General features: G+C 42.7%; 1 protein-coding gene across 3 annotated transcripts in view; it reads right to left on the reverse strand.

Annotated features, from left to right (window-relative positions):
* Positions 1 to 19,431, reverse strand: part of SLC19A1 (solute carrier family 19 member 1) — a 42,196-nt gene extending 22,765 nt beyond the window's left edge. The window contains exons 1-3 of one of the 3 annotated variants that reach the window (XM_088476371.1): positions 19,183 to 19,431; positions 18,090 to 18,355; positions 3,791 to 4,544 (exon numbers count right to left, since the gene is read on the reverse strand). In XM_088476371.1, coding sequence (XP_088332497.1) covers positions 3,791 to 4,544; positions 18,090 to 18,341 — 1,006 coding nt within the window. In that variant the 5' untranslated portion in view covers positions 18,342 to 18,355; positions 19,183 to 19,431. Of the gene's footprint in view, positions 1 to 3,790; positions 4,545 to 18,089; positions 18,356 to 18,965; positions 19,127 to 19,182 lie in introns of those variants that run through there. The other 2 variants (XM_088476373.1, XM_088476372.1) reach the window with 2 other exon arrangements.
* Between the last annotated feature and the right edge of the window lie 403 nt (positions 19,432 to 19,834).

Below are 19,834 nucleotides of genomic sequence, written 5' to 3' on the forward strand. Positions count from 1 at the left end.
GAAAGTTAAGACTTTCGTCAGATCTCGTCAACATCCAATCCTTGTGGATGAGGAGGACATATATCCAGGCCCCTCGCCTCAGATTCCTTCCACAACCCAGGACCTCAGCTTTCAGCTCCTCAGTAGGAGGTCCTCCTGAGCCAGTCATGACAGTTTGTATAGGCCCTATGAAAGCTTCAGGATCCCAGAGTAGGGTCGCTGCAAGATCTCGCCTCTCACATGAATAATCAGGAGGCAGCGCAACATCAAGTGGCTCAATATCTACAAGAGCTCTCTGGGCAACTACTTTCCATCCAGTCAACCTTGGCCACGTTACTTCATCCTGCTACCGTGTCCGCTTCTTCAAATCCTCCAGCACATCCTCCAGTTCCGGTGATTCAGAAGCCTCGTCTTCAGTTGGCATCCCCTGAACGCTTTCAGCTCCTCAGTAGGAGGTCCTCCTGAGCCATTCATGACAGTTTGTACAGGCCCTATGAAAGCTACAGGATCCCAGAATGTAGGGTCGCTGCAAGATCTCGCCTCTCACATGAATAATCAGGAGGCAGCGCAACATCAAGTGACTCAATATCTACAAGAGCTCTCTGGGCAACTACTTTCCATCCAGTCAACCTTGGCCACGTTACTTCATCCTCCTACCGTATCCGCTTCTTCAAATCCTCCAGCTCATCCTCCAGTTCCGGTGATTCAGAAGCCTCGTCTTCAGTTGGCATCCCTGAACGCTTTGATGGAAACCCAAGATGTTGCCGAGGTTTCAATCAATCAATGCAAAATTAAGTTTGAATGCCTGCTACAGAACTTCCCTACATCTAGGTCAAAGGTGGCTTATATTATTTCACTGCTGACTGGAACCGCCTTGGATTGGGTCTCCCCTTTATGGGAACGAGCAGATTCTCTAGTGTCCAACTATGAAAACTTTGTCTTCTTTCAAAAGATTTTTCGACGAGCCGTGCCGCACTGCCTCGGCCTCCTCCGATCTCCTTCGAGTCCGACAAAGAACCCGTACCGTTGGGACAGTACGTAGTCCAATTTCCAACAATTTCTTCTGAACTAAAATGGAACTAAGAGGTCCTCAAGGCTGCCTTTTTACATGGACTTTCAGAGAAGATGAAAGATGAGTTAGCCTCTCGGGATCTTCCAGAGTCCTTCTCCAAAGTAATCTCTCAGTGTATAAAGATTGATTTACGCCATAGAGACCGGTTGGCTAGTAGAGGACGAGAGGATCGATTTCGGGACCAGTTATTACTGGATGCACACTCTTCTTCTGCGGCAACAAGTAAAGAAGAACCTATGCAGGCTAATAAATCTCAGCTAACCACGGCTGAGCGAACCTGTTGGTTCCAGAACAAACTCTGCCTTTACTGTGCAGTTCCAGTCCATATTCTGAAAAATTGTCCTCTCGTGGAAAACGCGAGACCTTAACCGATTCTCGGAGCGTCTAGTTGGGGGTATTGATCAAGCCATCCCATTTAATGGATAGTCTCTTATCGGTGTCCCTTTCCTACAGGTCGAGTACAAAAGATTTGAAAGGCTTGGTAGATTCCGGAGCCGCCGGGAACTTTATTTCAGAGTCCTTGGCACGTACCCTGGGTATGCTGGTCACTCCTCTACCCAGCAAGCTAGCTCTCTCGGGGGGAGACAGTAACGTCATTCTAGGAGATTCTATTTCCTCTGTTACCCACCCGGTTTCTCTCCGAGTAGGATGCCTTGCTTGGGGTCCTAGTTGTTTCCATCAATGTCTGTCCAGTGTGCTTCCTGTGCGTGCCCATCAAGTTTCTACCACACCTTCTCTTAAGTCTCCTATTCCTGATCAATTGAAAGTTATCCCAGATCCACGTCTGCTGGAACCATACCAGGATTTTGCTGACGTTTTTAATGAACAGGCTACAGACAAAATACCTCCTCATCGTTCTTGGGATTGTGGCATTGATCTCATTCCTGGGAAAAAGCCACCTCGTGGCCGAATTTACCCTTTTTCGGTTCCAAAAACAGCAACCATGTCCGATTACATTAAAGAAAACCGAACCAAGGGGTTTATCAGACCATCTTCTTCTCCTGCTGGGGGCTGGATTCTTTTTCTTGAAAAGAAATACAGGGGGCTCAGACCCTGCATAGATTACCGAGGACTAAATCTAATTACCATTAAAAAAAACGATACCCTCTGCCACTCATCTCAGAACTTTTCGACAGTGAAGCCGCTAAGCTGCATGTCAGGTTTCAGCCTAGGATCGGCTATTACTCACAACAGCGCCGACTGCCCCTGACTTCTCCAGCGGTCAGACGTCAGGTGCGGCAGCGAATGATGTGCTGAGGATTATGCCTTAGGTGCACTTGGACGTCCATGTGCTGGTCCGTGACTTAGTTACTGAGGTTGCCGTCATGGGCGCAGCCATGACAGTCTTCATCACCTGACTGACCCTTCGTCCAATGGTAGCATGGTTGTTGTCAGTTGACGCTGCCCTCCAATTGACTGCTACCTTAGGGTATATTACTGGGCTCTGGGCAACAGGAAGTAGTTTGTACAACGTCGTCACTGCTAGTGTTTGCTTGCCGTCACTTAGTTCCAGGTTCCCTTACCTCTTCGCCCTCGAGTCATTTCTAGTCACTCCCCTGTGCCAGTGGTGCGTCTGATACCTTGCCATACAGTACAACATCCGAGTACAACTACAGTGTCACTCTCCTGTGCCAGCGGTGCATCTGGATACCTTGTCCACGTACTTAGTACAACACTCAAGTACAGCTACAGTATCACTCTCCTGTGCCAGCGGTGCATCTGTTACCTTGCCCGCGTATTCAGCACAACATATAAATACAGCTACAGTATCACTCTCCTGTGCCAGGGGTGCATCCGGATTCTCAGCCCACGTTCTCAGTGCAACATCCGAATACTGTACCAACGCGGTACCAGAGAGTACAGAATCCTCGCTAGTGCTTCTTTCAGAAGTACACCCTCCTGGGCCTTATTGGTGCTATCTCCCTCCATTTCCCACCTGCTGTATCGGATAGCTGATCAAAGGGCCGCGACCTGCTTGCTGGGTGTAGCTTAAACCCATATTCTGCTTGGAGGGGTCACTAGTGAACACCTCCCAGGAAGTTAGACTCCGCGCCTTTGGTCAGGTCTCGTCAACATCCGATACTTGTGAATGAGGATATATCCAGGCCCCTCACCTCCAATTCCTTTCACAACCCAGGACCTCAGCTTTCAGCTCCTCAGTAGGAGATCCTCCTGAGCCAGTCGTGACACTGCAGGCTAAGGAAGCCAGAGCCTATACCTGTAAGAGACAGGGAAGGCCACCAGGACTGAGCTGTGCTTTGTGTAGCTGTGGCAACCAAGCCTAGCTGGTGATAGACCTGCAGGGAAGCAGGCAGAGACTTTATATACAGACTAGCTGCCCAAAGGTAGTCGGGGGTGAAGAAGTGAGTCAGTGCCCTGAAAGGGGGCCAGTCATTTGTTATTTTCTTTCTACAGTATGCTGACAGTAAAGCACTTTTCTTTTATTTTACCTGAAAAGATGTGTGGACCCTGATTGACACCCATCTGCACCACTGACACCCATCTACCAGCTAATTACCCCAAGACATCACAATGACGAAAATGCTTTGACATTGAAACGTTGACCACAGGAAGACAGTTGTTGTGTATTATTGAAACCTCTGAGTGCCGCTTATACAAATAAAACACAGGGGTTAAATGTAATAGCCGGTTCGTAGGTTATTACAATTTAGCCCAATGCGTCAAGATGAAAACAAATATATAAATTTCCGTTAATAATGCATCACTAAGTAGTCTTACCAAGAAGTGTAGAAGCAGCGTCAACACCCCCATTGTATACCTTTCGGTTGTCTGCCGGAGGATAGATCTCATTCCACAGAATCTGCACATAATACAGCATAAGGTAGTACCCAGCGGAGTTAAAAATCCACCACAGGGACCAGATGCGCAGCCTGGGATGACGGACAGTTCCCTTCAGTTCTAAGAGCATTCGGATAATTACAAACTCTCTCCACCCCGAGCACAATCCTTCATCTTTGGCTTCAGGATTTATCTTTTGAAGTTCAGATTGATGCACCCCATTTTCTTGCTTAGAAATACTTTTATTGAAGAAGAGGCTTCTCTTGGGACGTTGCAGAAAGACGGTGAGGATCAGCCCAAACCCCATGAAACCCAGAGAGATGTAATTAAGAGTCTGAAAAGGAACGCCGGCCAGTGTGACACAAAGCTGTCCCAACACAGAGCTCACAAAAACTCCAAGAAGCACAGAGGACCGGGAGTAACTTGCTGCCTTTTGATACTTGGCTGGAGAAACCAGTGAGAATATGTATGATGAATAGGCAACACGGGCTGCCATGGTGATGCCATAAAAGAACTCCATGAACTGCATAGTAAGGACATCTGTACCAAAGATGAGCATCAACCATACAGAGATGTGACTGAGGCTCTGCAGGACCAACACTGGAATGTAGCGGAGGTAATCTGTCAGAAGGAAAATAGGCACCAACACCACCATGTACGAGTAGCTCAGCACCGGAGTTATTTCATTGGTGACCTAAAAAGACAGAAGAAATTTCAAAAACTGAGGGAACCAAGCTGAGGGCATCCAAACAGGGATTAGGCAAGACCAAACATAATCTACACTACTACAATAGTTCTCCTTAATAGAATGCACTATTGATTAACAAAACTCAGTTGAAAAGATTTAATAAAGCAAATAACCTAATATGGTCATGTATAAAACTGCGGGATTTTACCTAGTTGTTAATATTAATGGCTAGCATGGTTGCAAAAGGAGACCTCAGGTGTACGATTGTTGGAGCACGTTTTACTGGATCACAAACAGGAGCTTAACTTGGTGATGTTTCACAATAAACAGTCTCTGAGGTCACATGAGCATAGATCTATGAGGAAAAACCATCAGCAGGGTGTAACAACTGGTGGACGTTCACACTGCAGGTTTACACCCACCCATAGGTGGTATTGTAGGTACATACCCATAGCTATTATTGTCTTGCATTTATACACAGGTACAATTCTCGGATGTGTATATGTGCATTTATCTATGTACTATCCGTTTGACAAAGATACAAATGGGGACAACAATAACATTCAACATTTACCTTACGGGACAGACCATGAAAAGACAGCTACTCATAATATATACTACTCCATATTGAAATTACTATCACCTATCTATAGATCGGTACATTCATATATATATATATATATATATATATACCCATCTATAGATAGGTGATAGTAATTTCAATATGGAGGAATATATATGTTCGGACAATGTATTATGAGTAGCTGTCTTTTCATGATCTGTCCCATTAGGTAAATGTTGATTGACAAAAATACAAATGGGGACACCAATAACAAACGGATAGTACATAGATAAATGCACATATAGACATCTGAGAATTGTAAGTCCTTATGTAGTTTGTTATATTATGGGATTTTATTATATAATTGAATATATTTATCCCATTATGGGGGGTATCCAATCAGATCCGAAAAAATTTTGCCCGTAAAAAAAAAAAGGGTTTTTTTTACGCTGATGTTCGGTGATTTTTTTTTTTTATTGTGCTATCCAATTAAACCCCGTTTATTACGTCCGAAAATGTTCTGTTTTTCTCACGAAAATACATAGATCCGCGACTTTTTGTGGACCCTATGTATTTTCTCTGCCGCGATCGGGAGAAAAACACCTTCATATCGGGTGTCCCTGATAAGTGTCGCCTTCAGGACTAATTGGATAGCTCCGGGCGAGGTAATTTACAGCGGCTAATTGGATATCCCCCTATGTGGAAATTTTCATTATATACTTCTTTTAGACGATGCCTCTTACAAATGTATCACTATCTCTGTGTGTTTAAGGAAGTCCTTGAATAATAATAGAAACAATAAATAAAAATATACATTTTATACACAGTATCTAAGAATAGATATGCTGAAAATAAAATAAATAGATGCTGTATTATTTTGGAAACGCAAGAATAAAAATGTAAGAAATATTTAATCCATACATATAAAAGTATTCGATATATTCTCCTTGCAACTCTCTCTATAATAGTAATTAGACTTTTATAATCTTTTAAATTGTTGTGTATGTTTAAACTCATAAGCATCCGGATATCTCTAGAATACTATGGGCCGTATTCAATTATCTGCGATAATTTTGCTGCCATCAGCAGAATCTAGTTTCCGCCTACATCGCGTGTTTTGGCAGCGGATACTTATCGGGTACGTCCCCGCTTATCCCCGTATTCAATTCCAAAGGACGCGAAAACGCATCCCAGCGAAATGCAAACAGGCGAAAAGTGCTGTCAGATTTGGGTAAATCAGCCTGACACCCCCCAAAAGATGCACTAACATTGGGGATCATGGGAGATACCCCCGAATGGACCTGCTGAAGCTATTTGGGGTACTTAAATGCTCTCATTAGTTGCTAATTAGCATCTTTGCACAAGTGTTGAAGAATAGCATTTAGCAGGTTTTTTTTGGTGGAAATAACAGTCCCTGAAAATTTGGGGTACATGAAAATAGCTGCAAGCATGGTTAAAAATTCGCAAAAGTGAGGTCTTAAAAAGTGTGAAAAATGTACCTTCAGCAAGTACCTGCAATCAAAAAAACACCTCCCCATACCTGCAGAAAAAAACCTCCTAAAAAGTTACTTTGAAAAAGTACAAAGTCGGGGTACAAACTTAAAAACTAGCTAAATAGACTTGCGTGGGTTTCCTCCGGGTGCTCCGGTTTCCTCCCACTCCAAAAATATACTGGTAGGTTAATTGGCTCAAAAAAAACACGATAAAAATTAACCCTAGTGTCTATGTGTGTGTACATGTAGTAGGGAATATAGATTGTAAGCTCCACTGGGGCAGGGACTGATGTGAATGGCTAACTATTCTCTGTAAAGCGCTGCGGAATATGTGTGCGCTATATAAATAACTGATAATAAATAAATAAATTCAAAATAACAATTGATAGCACAATTACTAAATAATCTTGTTTATTAATATCTATGGAAACAATGCTTTTGTTATATAGAGTTAATACTACCAAAGTTACATTTTGGCATTAATAGCTTTGCTGACTTTTTCTACATTGTTCGATACATGCCAGCTTTGCAACAATTTCAAAATAAATTTCGAATTAGTTAAAAGTTTTTTCTCTTTGCTGTGTGTTATTTCTCCGTCGTCTACATACCCGTAAAATAGTTTTCCTCCTCCACACCAGGTTGCTTAAGGATTCACCTAGGCCCCATCTTCACACAAAGCATAATCTATTTTACACTATTTATCAGCAACATAATAAATCTAAGAAAAAAATGACACTCAAAACAGATGCAACACCTACGCATGGTTTTGCTCAAAATTAAAAATATAATATTTATGACGTGCTGCTCTATGAACCTTTGTCTGTATACAAAATATTCTGGCATCAGATTTTGATGAGTGTTTACAAACTTTATGAATCGTAGTAATCGTGAGACTGAGCGCCAAACACTCCAATATGGTGATTCTGCATCTGGGGGCAGCCAAGGAGATGTCCAGAGTGTTCTCTTTCTCTCCTGCACCTACAGTAGTTGGAAGATCTAAGCTATATAAACAGAGGAATTGTTTCAAATGGTGTTCTCTCAAAGCACATCAAGTACTTTACTCTCCCAGCCCATCCATAATCATTTGACGAAGTCTTAGATAAAGATCAGTAATTTCATACTCATCTTCAGACATTGCCAGGTTGTGCTCAGTCATAAGTTCCATACATAAGTGAAACACATCCTCATCACAAGGATAGTCCTTAAAACTGCAGTCCTCTCGACATATTTCTGTCTTCATTTGATCAGCGGGCTGCAAGAAATTCTGAGCCCCATAATGGTTGGGAACTACATAATGGAAGGGCGACCATTAGGAGCCCGAGGATTATTGGTTGTTCTTATGCGATGGTCATTCCAGGCAGTGACAACTTCATCAAGACATAGACAATACCACATATGTGTATAAGTATAGTTTGAAATTAAACAATTTATTCAACCTTAATAGAGGGTGAACGCATAAAAATACAATAAATGCAAATAAAAATTAGTAATTAGTAATCTAACAGTTAAGTACAGGACCGCAGTTGATCAGGTTCCTAGTCCACATAAGCATAGATAGTGTAACACTAAACAAATAAGTAGAGCTCTAAATATGGATATTAAAATACAAAGAACAAATACATAAAGGTATCACTAGACTAATATGTATAGCACAGATTAATAGAAATTAATTGAAAACACATAAAACCATATTCATAATCTGGAAGTTCCAATTCAAATCCCTGCAGGCATTAATAAATCCCGTGTATGAGGTACTTGTAGATAAAATGCAGTGGAATCTATATATGAAATAGCATATCCCCGGGAGGTCACTATACGGCCTGAATACCTGCCGAAAAAAAGAGACTCCTGTCTCTAATCAGACCAGGTGCCGGGGACCATTCAACTCCGTGCCAGAAGCAGTCGGGCACTGTACTGCATATGTAGGCGGCTCCGTGGGTAAGGAGAGATCTGTCCCAAAAAGTGTCTGACGGAGCGGCTAAGGGATAGTCGCGGTGAGCGGTCAATCGTCCCGTCTCGCTCACCAGACAAGGCTGGGGGACAAGCAGCGGTCAGCAGCTCCCCTCTCACTGACCTGCCAATTAGGAAGCACGATCAGGTGGTGAATACTGATGGGGATAGCCGCATGTAGTAAGTCCCAAGTCAGCGCCCTTCTCCGTCACGATCTTGCTCTCTCCAGCGGAATCTCACGCCAATATGCAGTTAATGGATCCTCATACAAGCAGGGAAGGAATCCAGGAAATCCTTTAGGAAAGGCAACAGCAGCAACGCGTTTCGGCTACACTGTAGCCTTTTTCAAGCCAGAAACCTTCCCATCCATCAGTCACATCAATTGCCTTACAGTTTCTCTGTCAGTTATTATCCCGGCCATCCAACATTTCTGGTGCATCCACCTGTAGCCGTGCAGTTTGCCAGATGTTTGTAGCTGTTGGTAAATTAAGGATGCCACTTCTGCCTCATCTGTCTTATTTAGTCTCCACCAAAGATGTTTTTTTGTAGCTTTCTCTCCAGCGTCCGGAGGCTTATTTTAATATTATGCGATTCCTCCAAAATTTCACGATTTGTGTATCCACGCCTAAAATAGTCTTCAATGATTGTATCCATGTTGGTCTGCTAAGCTTTGTTTTGAACACTTGCTTCTGTTGCTTTGCCTCATGGAAATAGCACATAAGCTTATGAAAACTTCAATACTGTTTCTTATTATTTTGAGATACCAAGTCAATATTGTGAGAAAGTTCCTCGATATTTTGAGATACTGTGGCCCTGATCCTGAGCCGGATGCTCTTTCAGAGCGCTCGCTCTGAATCAGGGCTTTTTTTTTTGTTTCGGCCACCCACAGCTTTTGCGAGCGGCCAGGTGATGGTCGCGACCATCAGGGCTTGCGACGAGACCCTTGTGGTAGAGTCTCGTTCCCGCAAGCTCCAGTGAGCTTCTGGCTCTAAATAGAGCCGGAAGCTCACCATTGACATCACTGGTGATGTCAGTGGTGCCTCCCACAAACGGCAGGCGTTCCTTCGGGAACGCCTCAGTTTGTGTAGCCACCCCCCCCCCCTCCGACTCGCCTACCAAACGGGGCGAGCTGTCGATCAACATAGACAGCCGCCCCTTTTGGATGTGAGCGCTGGAGCGAGTGATTTCTCGCTCGCGAGTGCGCACTGCCCGGCCATCGTTGTTTTTTTTCATCACAGTGGCGGAATTGAGCTTCCATATTTAAGTTATTGTGCAAATGAACCTGCACAGCATGTTTGCTGAGAATCAATCACACCATTCAGGTGTTAATTATCAAACCTATTAAGGAACACATATAAGTGCACTTAAGAAGATACCCAGCATGCACCTATTTTCTTTGAAAAAATCCGGCTTATCGGAAGGAACACCACAGAAGGTCTGTTTGGGAAGCCTACAACCCTGATTTGTTACTTTCCACCAGCAAAATACAAACTGGTATGTTATTGACCAGGAGGACGCTGATCAATATGTTGCTGCACCACTGATTGTACTCCACATCCCGCTTAATAGAGATCGAGTACCGGAGAGACCAGGGAGTTTATTTGCACCGGAGCTACATTTGGCAGGTCGCAAGCCAGCTCCGCTGGCCCCCTATAATACATCAGTGTCTGGAGACCAGTGAGATTGAACACCGGAGAGACCAGGGGATATAATCGTATCGGAGCGACATCTGACAGGTCGCAAGCCAGTTCTGTCGGCCCCCTCATAACACCATAGTGCCTGGAAACCGGCGGTGACTGTTTGGGAGCACACGGCAAGCCGGCTCTATTAACAATATTATTTACAAAGACTATTTGTCGATTCTCTACCAATTGCTGACATAATTGTGGGGAAATATAATTCAGGTGGAGTGGTGAGCGATACTACCAGAGCCAAGAGCAAGCTCCACCAGAGCCTACATATATGTGTGTATATTTATAATACCCTCTTTACCATTTAGCATACCGGCTGATTTGGATACTGTAACGCTTATAACAATATTCATGGTATTCTGGACTTAACTTAATTATTACTATGCGAACTACACAAAGGTTATTCTATATATCTATATGAATATTGCACGATTGGAAATAAGTTGTTTTTGTATATGATGTTTATGAATGTAGACTGAACTTGTCATGCCCTTTAATAAGGTTTTTATTAGTATATTTATATACATATTTTTATATTGTGTGTGACATTCTTCCCCACTATAGCACTGTTCAAAACGTTTCTGTTTTTTTTTTACTATTGGGCTCGCTACCCATTTACAGCTGCTCTTAGTGGTATACACAGAGACCACTACCTCCCAGCGCGTAGTTTAAATACTCAGAGTAGGATAGCCTTGTATGGATGCAGTGTATAAACCGACCATCACACGTGGCAATGCACTGCCACAAATGTCCACGACAAATGGAAGAATGAAGGTGCACCACCAACCTAAAGAACACTACAGACCTGAGAGCTTCTTTTCAATAGTACAGGGTTCCGATGGGCACATATTCCCAGCATGGTTTAAGTCCATGTTTTCTTGAAAAGCAAGGTCAATGCTATTTGTTACTTAATGGTACGGAGTGATCATCTTCACCTCACTTTGCAGCTTTCCTTTCAAACACAGGGCAATTGTGGTCCGATGGCTTGGTGAATATTTCATGGCCTTCTCAGTCACCAGGTTTGAACTCAATCGAGCACTCATACTGTAGGATATCCTGGAACCATGCTGAGACACCTTTTTCCGCCATCATCAATGTCAGATGAGTGACTTTCTTATAGAAAAAAAAAAATCCTCTTTTCAGACATTGGTGGAGTTAATACCACAGGGCACATAGGCCATATTGTCCTAATGGATTGAGGAGGTTTCTTTCTTGTTTGTTGTGAGTTAAGAAGTGGATACAAGTGCTAAGTTGAATTCCACCAGTATACCGATGCACAAATGGGCATGGTGATCAAATTGCTTCAATAAACAGGACCTGTCACTTCCAGGTTCCTACAGATTTTATTTAGTGTAGAGCATAAATATATTATGTATTTATTTCTAGCTGTCACCCACGAAAAAAATTGCTTCTGTCAACATTTTTTATTTTAGGCGTTTTAGATATATTGGTTTGCATAGGGGACTGTCACAGGAGTGGTCCACGTGATGAGCAGCACTATACAGACTGGTGGCAGCAGCACCCTCACCAACCACTCATACCAATGTCACTGTGTGCCCTGTGCACAGACTGCAATGTAGCCTATCCTATTCAAGTGAAACACAGCCCAAAAGCTCCTCTCCTCCCACCCCTTACATGCCGCGTGCATGGTGCCACACCTATCTCTTACATTAATGATGTCAATAAATGTTGTTTTTGTTATTGCTCAGCTTTAACGCTTGACGAATCGAGATGAAACAATTGCAGGTCATTTCTAGGATTTTCCACTACGAAATGATGCAGTGATCATGAAAATCTGTTTAGTAGTTTTTGTGCCAATTTGGAACAAACAGACTCATCGTTCTTATAATATCAGTATAAATTAAACAAATAATTACACAGGTCTGCAAAATTTAAGGTATTGAAAACTTTTTTAATAACACTTTTATATTCTTAATTATACTCCTGTGTACATCAAGAAATAGTATATTAAAAAAAAAAAATCACATTTACCTATAAGGGGGTTATATACATTTTAAACAAAAAACAAGACGTTTACAAGAAGTTTAATTGTTTTTGACATATTTGACATATTTATTGTGAAATACGAAGAAGTGCAGACTGTGCTTTTGTCTTAATTACATAATAAAATAACAATAAAATCAAACAATAATAGAAACAAAACCATAATTATTGAAAAAATTCGTTAATATCTTGTTTTTTTTTTCTTCAAATTTCATTTTGTCGCTTTTCGCTTATAAGCTTTTTCTGTGTCGTCTGTGTATTATCCAGCAGTAGTCAGCCATCATGCTGATGTCCCAACGACCCTGGTATCTTCTTTCTACATCTTTAACGGATTGGTGGAACCGTTCACCCTGTTCTTCACTGTAGTTTCCGAGATTATTCGGGAAATGCTCAATATGGGAATTAAAAAAAATGTACCTTTAAACTCATATTGCAGCCAAGGTTTCTGTAACTATTAAGCATTTCCCTAACAATTTCTTTGTAGTTTGGATCCTTGACATTGCCTAAAAATGTTGAAATCACTTGTTTGAACAAAGTCCACGCCGAAAGTTCCACAATATTCATTACAAGCCCAAAATGTTCATCTTTTATTAACTTTCTAAGGGCCTGTAAAAATGCTTTCTTTCAGTTTAGTTTATGATGGCTACTTGATGAGTAGCATCAATTAGTGTGTATACTGTACTGTATGAGTGGTGTGTACTGTATATGTACTGTGTGGTGGCAGGCAGGGTTTAAAATGAGCCAGCACAGGGCAAAACGTGTGTGTGTGTGTGTGTGTGTGCGTGCGTATATATATATATATATACACACACCTTTAGACAGCATGGGGTTTAGGCACTTTGTAAATTTCAGCTCCAGGCCCATGTGGACCTTAATCTGGCACTAGGCGGGGGGAAGTTTTATGACATGAACTGAATTGCAACGTTCTATACTACCGACTGAATTCATTTAAGACAATGTTTTATAATAAATGTAGACAGAATACAGTTTATTACTTTAAAGAATATGAAAAAAATTACATTCATAAATACACGTTTTGAAGAAAAACGTGATGTGATAAGCAAAATCGGGAGTAATTTTCGTGTTCAGAAGCCAAAAATCTATAAGCATCACAAATTCGTTACAGCTTTTTTTACCGCAAACCTGTGTTTTATGTGATAATGGCGCATTTAAAGGCCTCCCTTGTCACAGTGATAATGCAGGAATTTAGATCCAGTGGAAGGTCAAATCTTTGGATGGATCAGCTAAGCCTTTTTATATTTTTTATATTGTAAGAGGCTAATTTATATCTTATTATTCTGGAATAAATTATATTCTAAAATACTACACCATGGTGGCCTCTTTCGGTTCCGGTTGCTCATGTGCTAAGTCGTGGAGTTGAATTATTGCAGAGATTTTCATACTTCTCAAACTATTTTGATGCGATTATTTTTTTTTTTTTTCAATGCAATGTACGTTTCAGTTCCCTTGGTTAGGTAAGATATTGTAAATTAGTTGTACCGCATTTGTCTCTTTTCAAGTTGAAGCAGGAAGCAATAACACCGAGATGTATTAACATTTCGAATGCCGGAGTGGGGGAGAGAAAACTCCTCCCTCTGGCGATCTGGGAAAGACCTACAAGCACACCAGTCTAGTGGGTAGCACATCTGCTTTTTGGCCGGACACCAAAGGCTCGTGCACGAGATCCTGATTCCCCCATGTTGGGAGGAAATGCTTTGGCAGTTTCTTTTTTCAACATCCTAAAGTCCTCAACCTCACTTCTTCACCCTACATCCCCAGCCTAATTTCCTCACCTTTCCGCCCTCTTCGCTCTGCCAATGACTGCCACCTCTCCTCCTCCCCCCTGATTACCACTCCCCACTCTTATTTTCACAATTTCTCTCAGGTTGCTTCCCACACTCAACTAGACATTCATCCAGCCTTTCATACATGCCCTTAAAACTCATCTTTTTATTGTAGCTTACCATCCCTCCTCCTAAGTCTTCAGCCTCTGCCCTTTTTTCCCTTCAGTATTCACCCACAGCTCTTCTAGATTGTAAGCGAGACACCTGTCTAGTAACCCGTAGGTCCTTCTTTCGATCATATTACAGCAGCAACACAACTGGGTAATGACTCCTCAAGCTCTCCGAAGTACTGTGTAGATAGTGTACACCATGCTTCCTGATTAATGGTCCACAGTTTCGCTGGTGGTGGAACCTTGCCATTTGTGGCAGGTTAAACTGCATCCCACATGTGTTCTACTGGGTTCAAATCCAGCAAACAAGGATGACAACTCATGAAGCCAAACCCAGAGGAAAGCTCCTCCAGCCATAATCTGGTGGCTACGGATCTGTTCGGTGGCACATTGCTGTGCTGAATGAGCCCACTTCCATCGGGTGCAAATGATTTGAGAGGATGGTTACGTAGCATCCGCAGGTCATTGACATCTGCAGCTGAAATACAGCCCACATAACAGTGCCACCACCAGCCTGGACTATCTCTTGTTGGCATGCGGGGTCCATTGCCTCATGGAGTTTTCCCCACACGAATAATCGACCATCTGCCCGAAACAGTTGGAACCTCGACTCGTCGGACCAGGCTATGAGTTTCCAGTGATCTTGTGCCCAGTGGTGGTGTTCACTAGCCCAGGCGATGTGTAGAGCCTTGTGCTGTGAGGTCAACAATGAGACCCAAGTGGGCTGTCTGCTCCTGTACCCCATAAAAAAAAAGGGAATGTTGCACTGTTCGAACGCTGAGGCCTCTTGTTGCCCCAGCATGAATTTTTTTCTGTTATTTCTGGCAATGTCGCACGTCATTTCAATGTTGCACAGTGTGCCAGACAATGCTGTACACGATCGTCCAGAGACTTTCAACGGCCTCATAAGTGTTTCACGCTGGATGTCATCCCTGATGTTGTGTAGGCGCAGTACACTCTTGAAATCGTTGGACTTGAAAATCCAAATTTACTGTTGATTTTAGAGATAGTGTGACCCATCTCCCTGGCACCTACTATCAAAGTCACTTAAATCACGATACGCTGCCATCTCCACTGAATTATGTGACAACGGATTGCAGAGTTACCTGCCAGAATATAGTATTTCAATTGCGAAAGATACCATTTAATGCGGGGGTCTAGTTGCATGTACTGGGATTGGAGGTGACTGTCTCAGTTATTCTGGCACACGAGTGCACAATGATAGTTAGGCCTATGCACTCCATGTGACATACAAGCTTTGTCGATGACCGCCGAAAAGTGGAGAGAGCTCTGTGCCGAGACCAAACTGTGAGCTGCACTCAGAATGTGACTAATGAGCTTCTCCTTAAGTTTAGAGACATCTGGAATCATACGCAAGAATGGAGAGTACAATAGGGCAAACAGGGAAGGCAACTGAACTCTTGTGATCAAGCAAATGAGGTTGTGGATTTAACGGTTTTATTTAATCCGAGCTCTTGGCTGCAAATAATCAGATTTCTGCCCAACTCAAGCAGAGCGAGAGATTTCCTTATTCTTTTTTTTTTTTTTTAGTACTCAAATGAGGTATTAGGCGCTATGTGAACTATGTATTAACTCATGAGTGACAGGTGACAGCTCCTCTTAATGCAAAACCCAGCACACAGCACCTCAGGACATGTACGTAGTACACACAGGCACTCCCTTTCCTGCACTGTAAGAGCTGCTATCAACTGGGAACTATTTCAATATAAAAAGTGCTGCATTAGCTTATTAACAATAGCACTTATTAAGCAAAAAACAACAGTATGATTTGTACGGCCTCTGCTGTCAACACTTTTAGCAGTCAGGGGATGTTTTTTCTTCTACATTTCTGCATTCAAAGCTGCAGAACATCTCCAAGCTGTTTGTTATTTTTGCTTTGACACCCAAAGTTTATTGTAGGGAAGTAATATACAGCACTGATAATAATAGTCTACAACTAAGGCCCGTATTCAAATCCAGACGAAAAGTCAGAATCCGCGGTAAAGTATCACCATTTTGCCAGGCGGAAGGTTTCCGCCGTATTCAATTCTTGCGACTTTTCGCCGGTGCGGAAGTCAATACAATGTACCCAAACGTTGCAGAAAAAAGTGGAAAAAGTGCAGAATTGCGGTTTTGGGGTGCAAAGGTGCGGAAACCACTCTGCACCCTTTGGACAGACCCCCAAAGGATAATTGCGTCAAACAAAATGCAAAAAAAAAAAAAAATAAAAGAGGAACACCCCAAAAAGCACTTTGAAAATGGGGGCGAAAAACTACAAAGTGGGGGTACAAAAGCGAAAACTTGCTAAATAGACTTTTGGGGGGTCTGATAGTATGGGGGGAGGTGTTTGCTGAAGGTGCGTTTTTTGCAGCACTTGAAACTTGACTTTAGCGATTTTTAACTATGCTTGCACCCATTTTCAAGTACCCCAAATTTGACAGGACTACTTATTTTCTCCAAAAAAAATGCTTAATGCTATTCTTCACCACTTCTGCAAAGCTGCTATTTTGGAGCATTTGACAGCACTTAAGTATCCCAAATAGCTCCAGTAGGGCTAATTGGTGACATCTAGATTGATCCCCAATGTTAGTGCATCTTTCGGGGGGATGTCAGGCTGATTTCCCCATTTCTGCCAACATTTTTCGCCTGTTAGAGTTTCACTGGGACGTGTTTTTCGCGTCCTTTGGAAATTAATATGGCGAATAGCAGGGGCGTGCACAGAGTTTCTGCGGCTAAAACACAAGAAGTCGGCGAAAAGTGCGGAATGCGAAAAAGTATCGCGGGTGCGAAACTAATTGAATATGGGTCTATATTTCACATTTTATAAAACTGATGAGGACACATCTTGCACCTATGGTTTCTCTTGAAGAAATAGCTGCCCGCGTGTCTTAGGGGTTTATTTACAAAAGTATGGGGTTGTAAAAGCCGCTGCTTCTGATCGTGTTTATGTCCGATATTAAAAAGGGGGTGATGCTTTTACGAACTGTGTCTTGCTAGTACAATCATTTCCCTTTTAAATATTGGCCACAAACTCAATCAGAAGTGCCAGGTTGCTTCGCACATAAACCCCTTAGACTCACAAGCCATCAGCTAGATGACTCAGGTCTGGTGTTAAGAAATGAACAAAGGTTATAGCTCATATGCTTACCCAGCAGGTGCTGCTTACAACATTCCTCAACAAGTAAATCATAACACACCAATAACCATTTTAATTACAGAAGTCAGCTAAGGACTGTTCTGTATTGTGGAGTACAGTAGAAGTGAAACTCTTTAAATCCGCTTGTTACTAGTTAACTTGCCGGTCAAAGGACTTGAAAGGTTCTTTTTATAATGAGCCCCTTAGAGAACTTGCATTATGCGCTGAGGTTATAAACAATTTAGGTGTTAACGCAATCTGCTGAAACTGTGTCAAAATGTTTGCTTTCTTGGCATTTAGCTAGAATAAACTGAACAAATGAACTAAAAGACCACAGTATGATTCCTGGGATAAAGGAAAACAGATAGCAGCTTAATCTGCAGAAACCTCCTGTTCCCTTGTTCGGCGCTATAGAACACTTATGTCGCCTTATAAACAAATTATTATTGTTACTAAGTAATAATAATAGACAAGAAAAAGAGACAGGTCACATAGGATCATAGAAAGCTTGATTGCATATTTATGAATCAAACAACCTGGAGCAAGTTTGACCATTGCAGCGTTTCTCAAACTGGGACATCAAGGAAACCCTAACAGTGCGTGTTTTCTAGGTATGCTCACAAATTATTAGTGCCACATGTAGATCTAGTGTATTCGTCAATTAACACACCTGTGCTCCAGCTAGATGAACTGGACAACCAGCACTGTTAGGGTTCCATGAGGACTGGGTTTGAGAAACACCAGTCTATTGAATACTCTACCTGTTCTTTTGTAAAGTTCCTTTCGGGGCTCAATAGGAACGGCGTTATAAAGCTTTCTCCTGGGCGCAGCTGGTTCATAAATCCATAAAAGCAGAGGTAAAAGAGTAGACACTTCCATTGCTGGTTGTCCTCGGCTGGAGGCGGCTGGTCTTCAGGAGGAGACTGAGGTTCTTCAATCGGTGACTGATGTTCCTTCTCCTCCTCCTCCTCTGGAGGTTCTAGATTGCCATTCCTTTCACAGTCTGAAGCCATCACCGCATTAAATCCTGTGCAAAGAGCAATATTCATTTAATGCCAATCGTGTCACATTCATACCCGTTATTTTAATCTTCTGCTTCATGCCCCTCAACAGAGATCTGACCAGTTTCCTGAATGCACCATAACTGTCTGGTTGAGTATAGTCATATCAAAATATGTGAAGTATGTTTCCCCTTTGCTGTGCATATAACATATTAATTTTTTAAATAACATATTAAAAATGATACAAGATGGCAAAGGCCACTGAGTGTCTATGGCATAATGTCGGCAGACTCCAGCAGCGCCGGGCATGCGCTGACACCCAGGAAGAGCGGGAAAAAACGAAAATAAGCTATGGAGCTAGACATGGGGAACTGACGCTGACGCCTATGCACGCCGCATGCTGATTGGGGAGTAGGAAGTATAACAAAGCCTATGCAGGCACACCAATAGCAGCTGCTTGCAGCCACCCACCCTAGGGTCACCCTGGGACAGAGATCATCTGACATATGGGGTTGCATTGACTCCCTGACAGTCTGTTGTCCATCCATGCTCTCTGTCAGACCCCCACAGTCTCTTACTCATACATGCTGTCTGTATCATGCCATGTGCTCCCCCTGCCACCCCCAGTCTCCTCACCCCGTGTGTGTGATAGAAAGAGAGAGATATCATCTATCAGTATCCCACCACTCGTGCCTCCTATGCAGGGACTGTAGCCCAGGGGACTTGTGGTCTCCTATGCAGGGACTGTAGCCCAGGGGACTTGTGGTCTATCAGCCTGGCTAAGCCACCCCAGCCCGGCTGCGCCTCCCCCCAGCGAGCCGGCTCCATCACTCTATGTACTGTATGTACTCACTTGTTGTCTTCCTTCAGTCACAAACACGTTTTAAAATGTCCCTTCTCCAGTCTCAAGTAAATGCTCTGCACATTGTGTGACTACAACTCCCGGCATGCCTTGCACGACGACACTAACCGTCATTCCCAGCGCGACATCGTTCGGCATTCCATGGGTAACTATAGCGCAGGCATTGCTTGGAGGACTACATCTCCCGGCATGAGTCTGTGATAAAACAACTTTATTGTTTGGTTTTGAACGCGCCAATAGACACATGGTCATGTCGTAGAAGTAGTAGTAGTGTCATGAGTGGTGGCTGAGAGCTGTATGTGTGTAAATCATTATTAGAGGTAGGCAGCAGTATTCCCTGTCAGCTAGACCCTCTGCCCAGCTAGGACCTTTGGTATGCTGGAATTTATAGTTCCATAAAAGTGGGTGAGCCCCAGTATGCACAAACCTGCTTGGAACAGTATGAGTGTAGATTCCATAAAATAATTGTTTATTCTGAGATATATAAATATATATATATATATATTGTTTTTGTGCAATAACAGTTGTGAAATGGGTGTCTGTATGTTCTCTGCCAAAATGCCATATTCTGGCTGCAAGCGGGATTCTATCACAGCATGGTTGGTGTAATGGTTAGCATTGCCACCTCACAGCACTGAGGTTT

Source organism: Taudactylus pleione, unplaced genomic scaffold (genome assembly GCF_031769625.1).
Source record: "Taudactylus pleione unplaced genomic scaffold, aTauple2 ptg000188l, whole genome shotgun sequence".
NCBI lineage: Eukaryota > Metazoa > Chordata > Amphibia > Anura > Myobatrachidae > Taudactylus > Taudactylus pleione.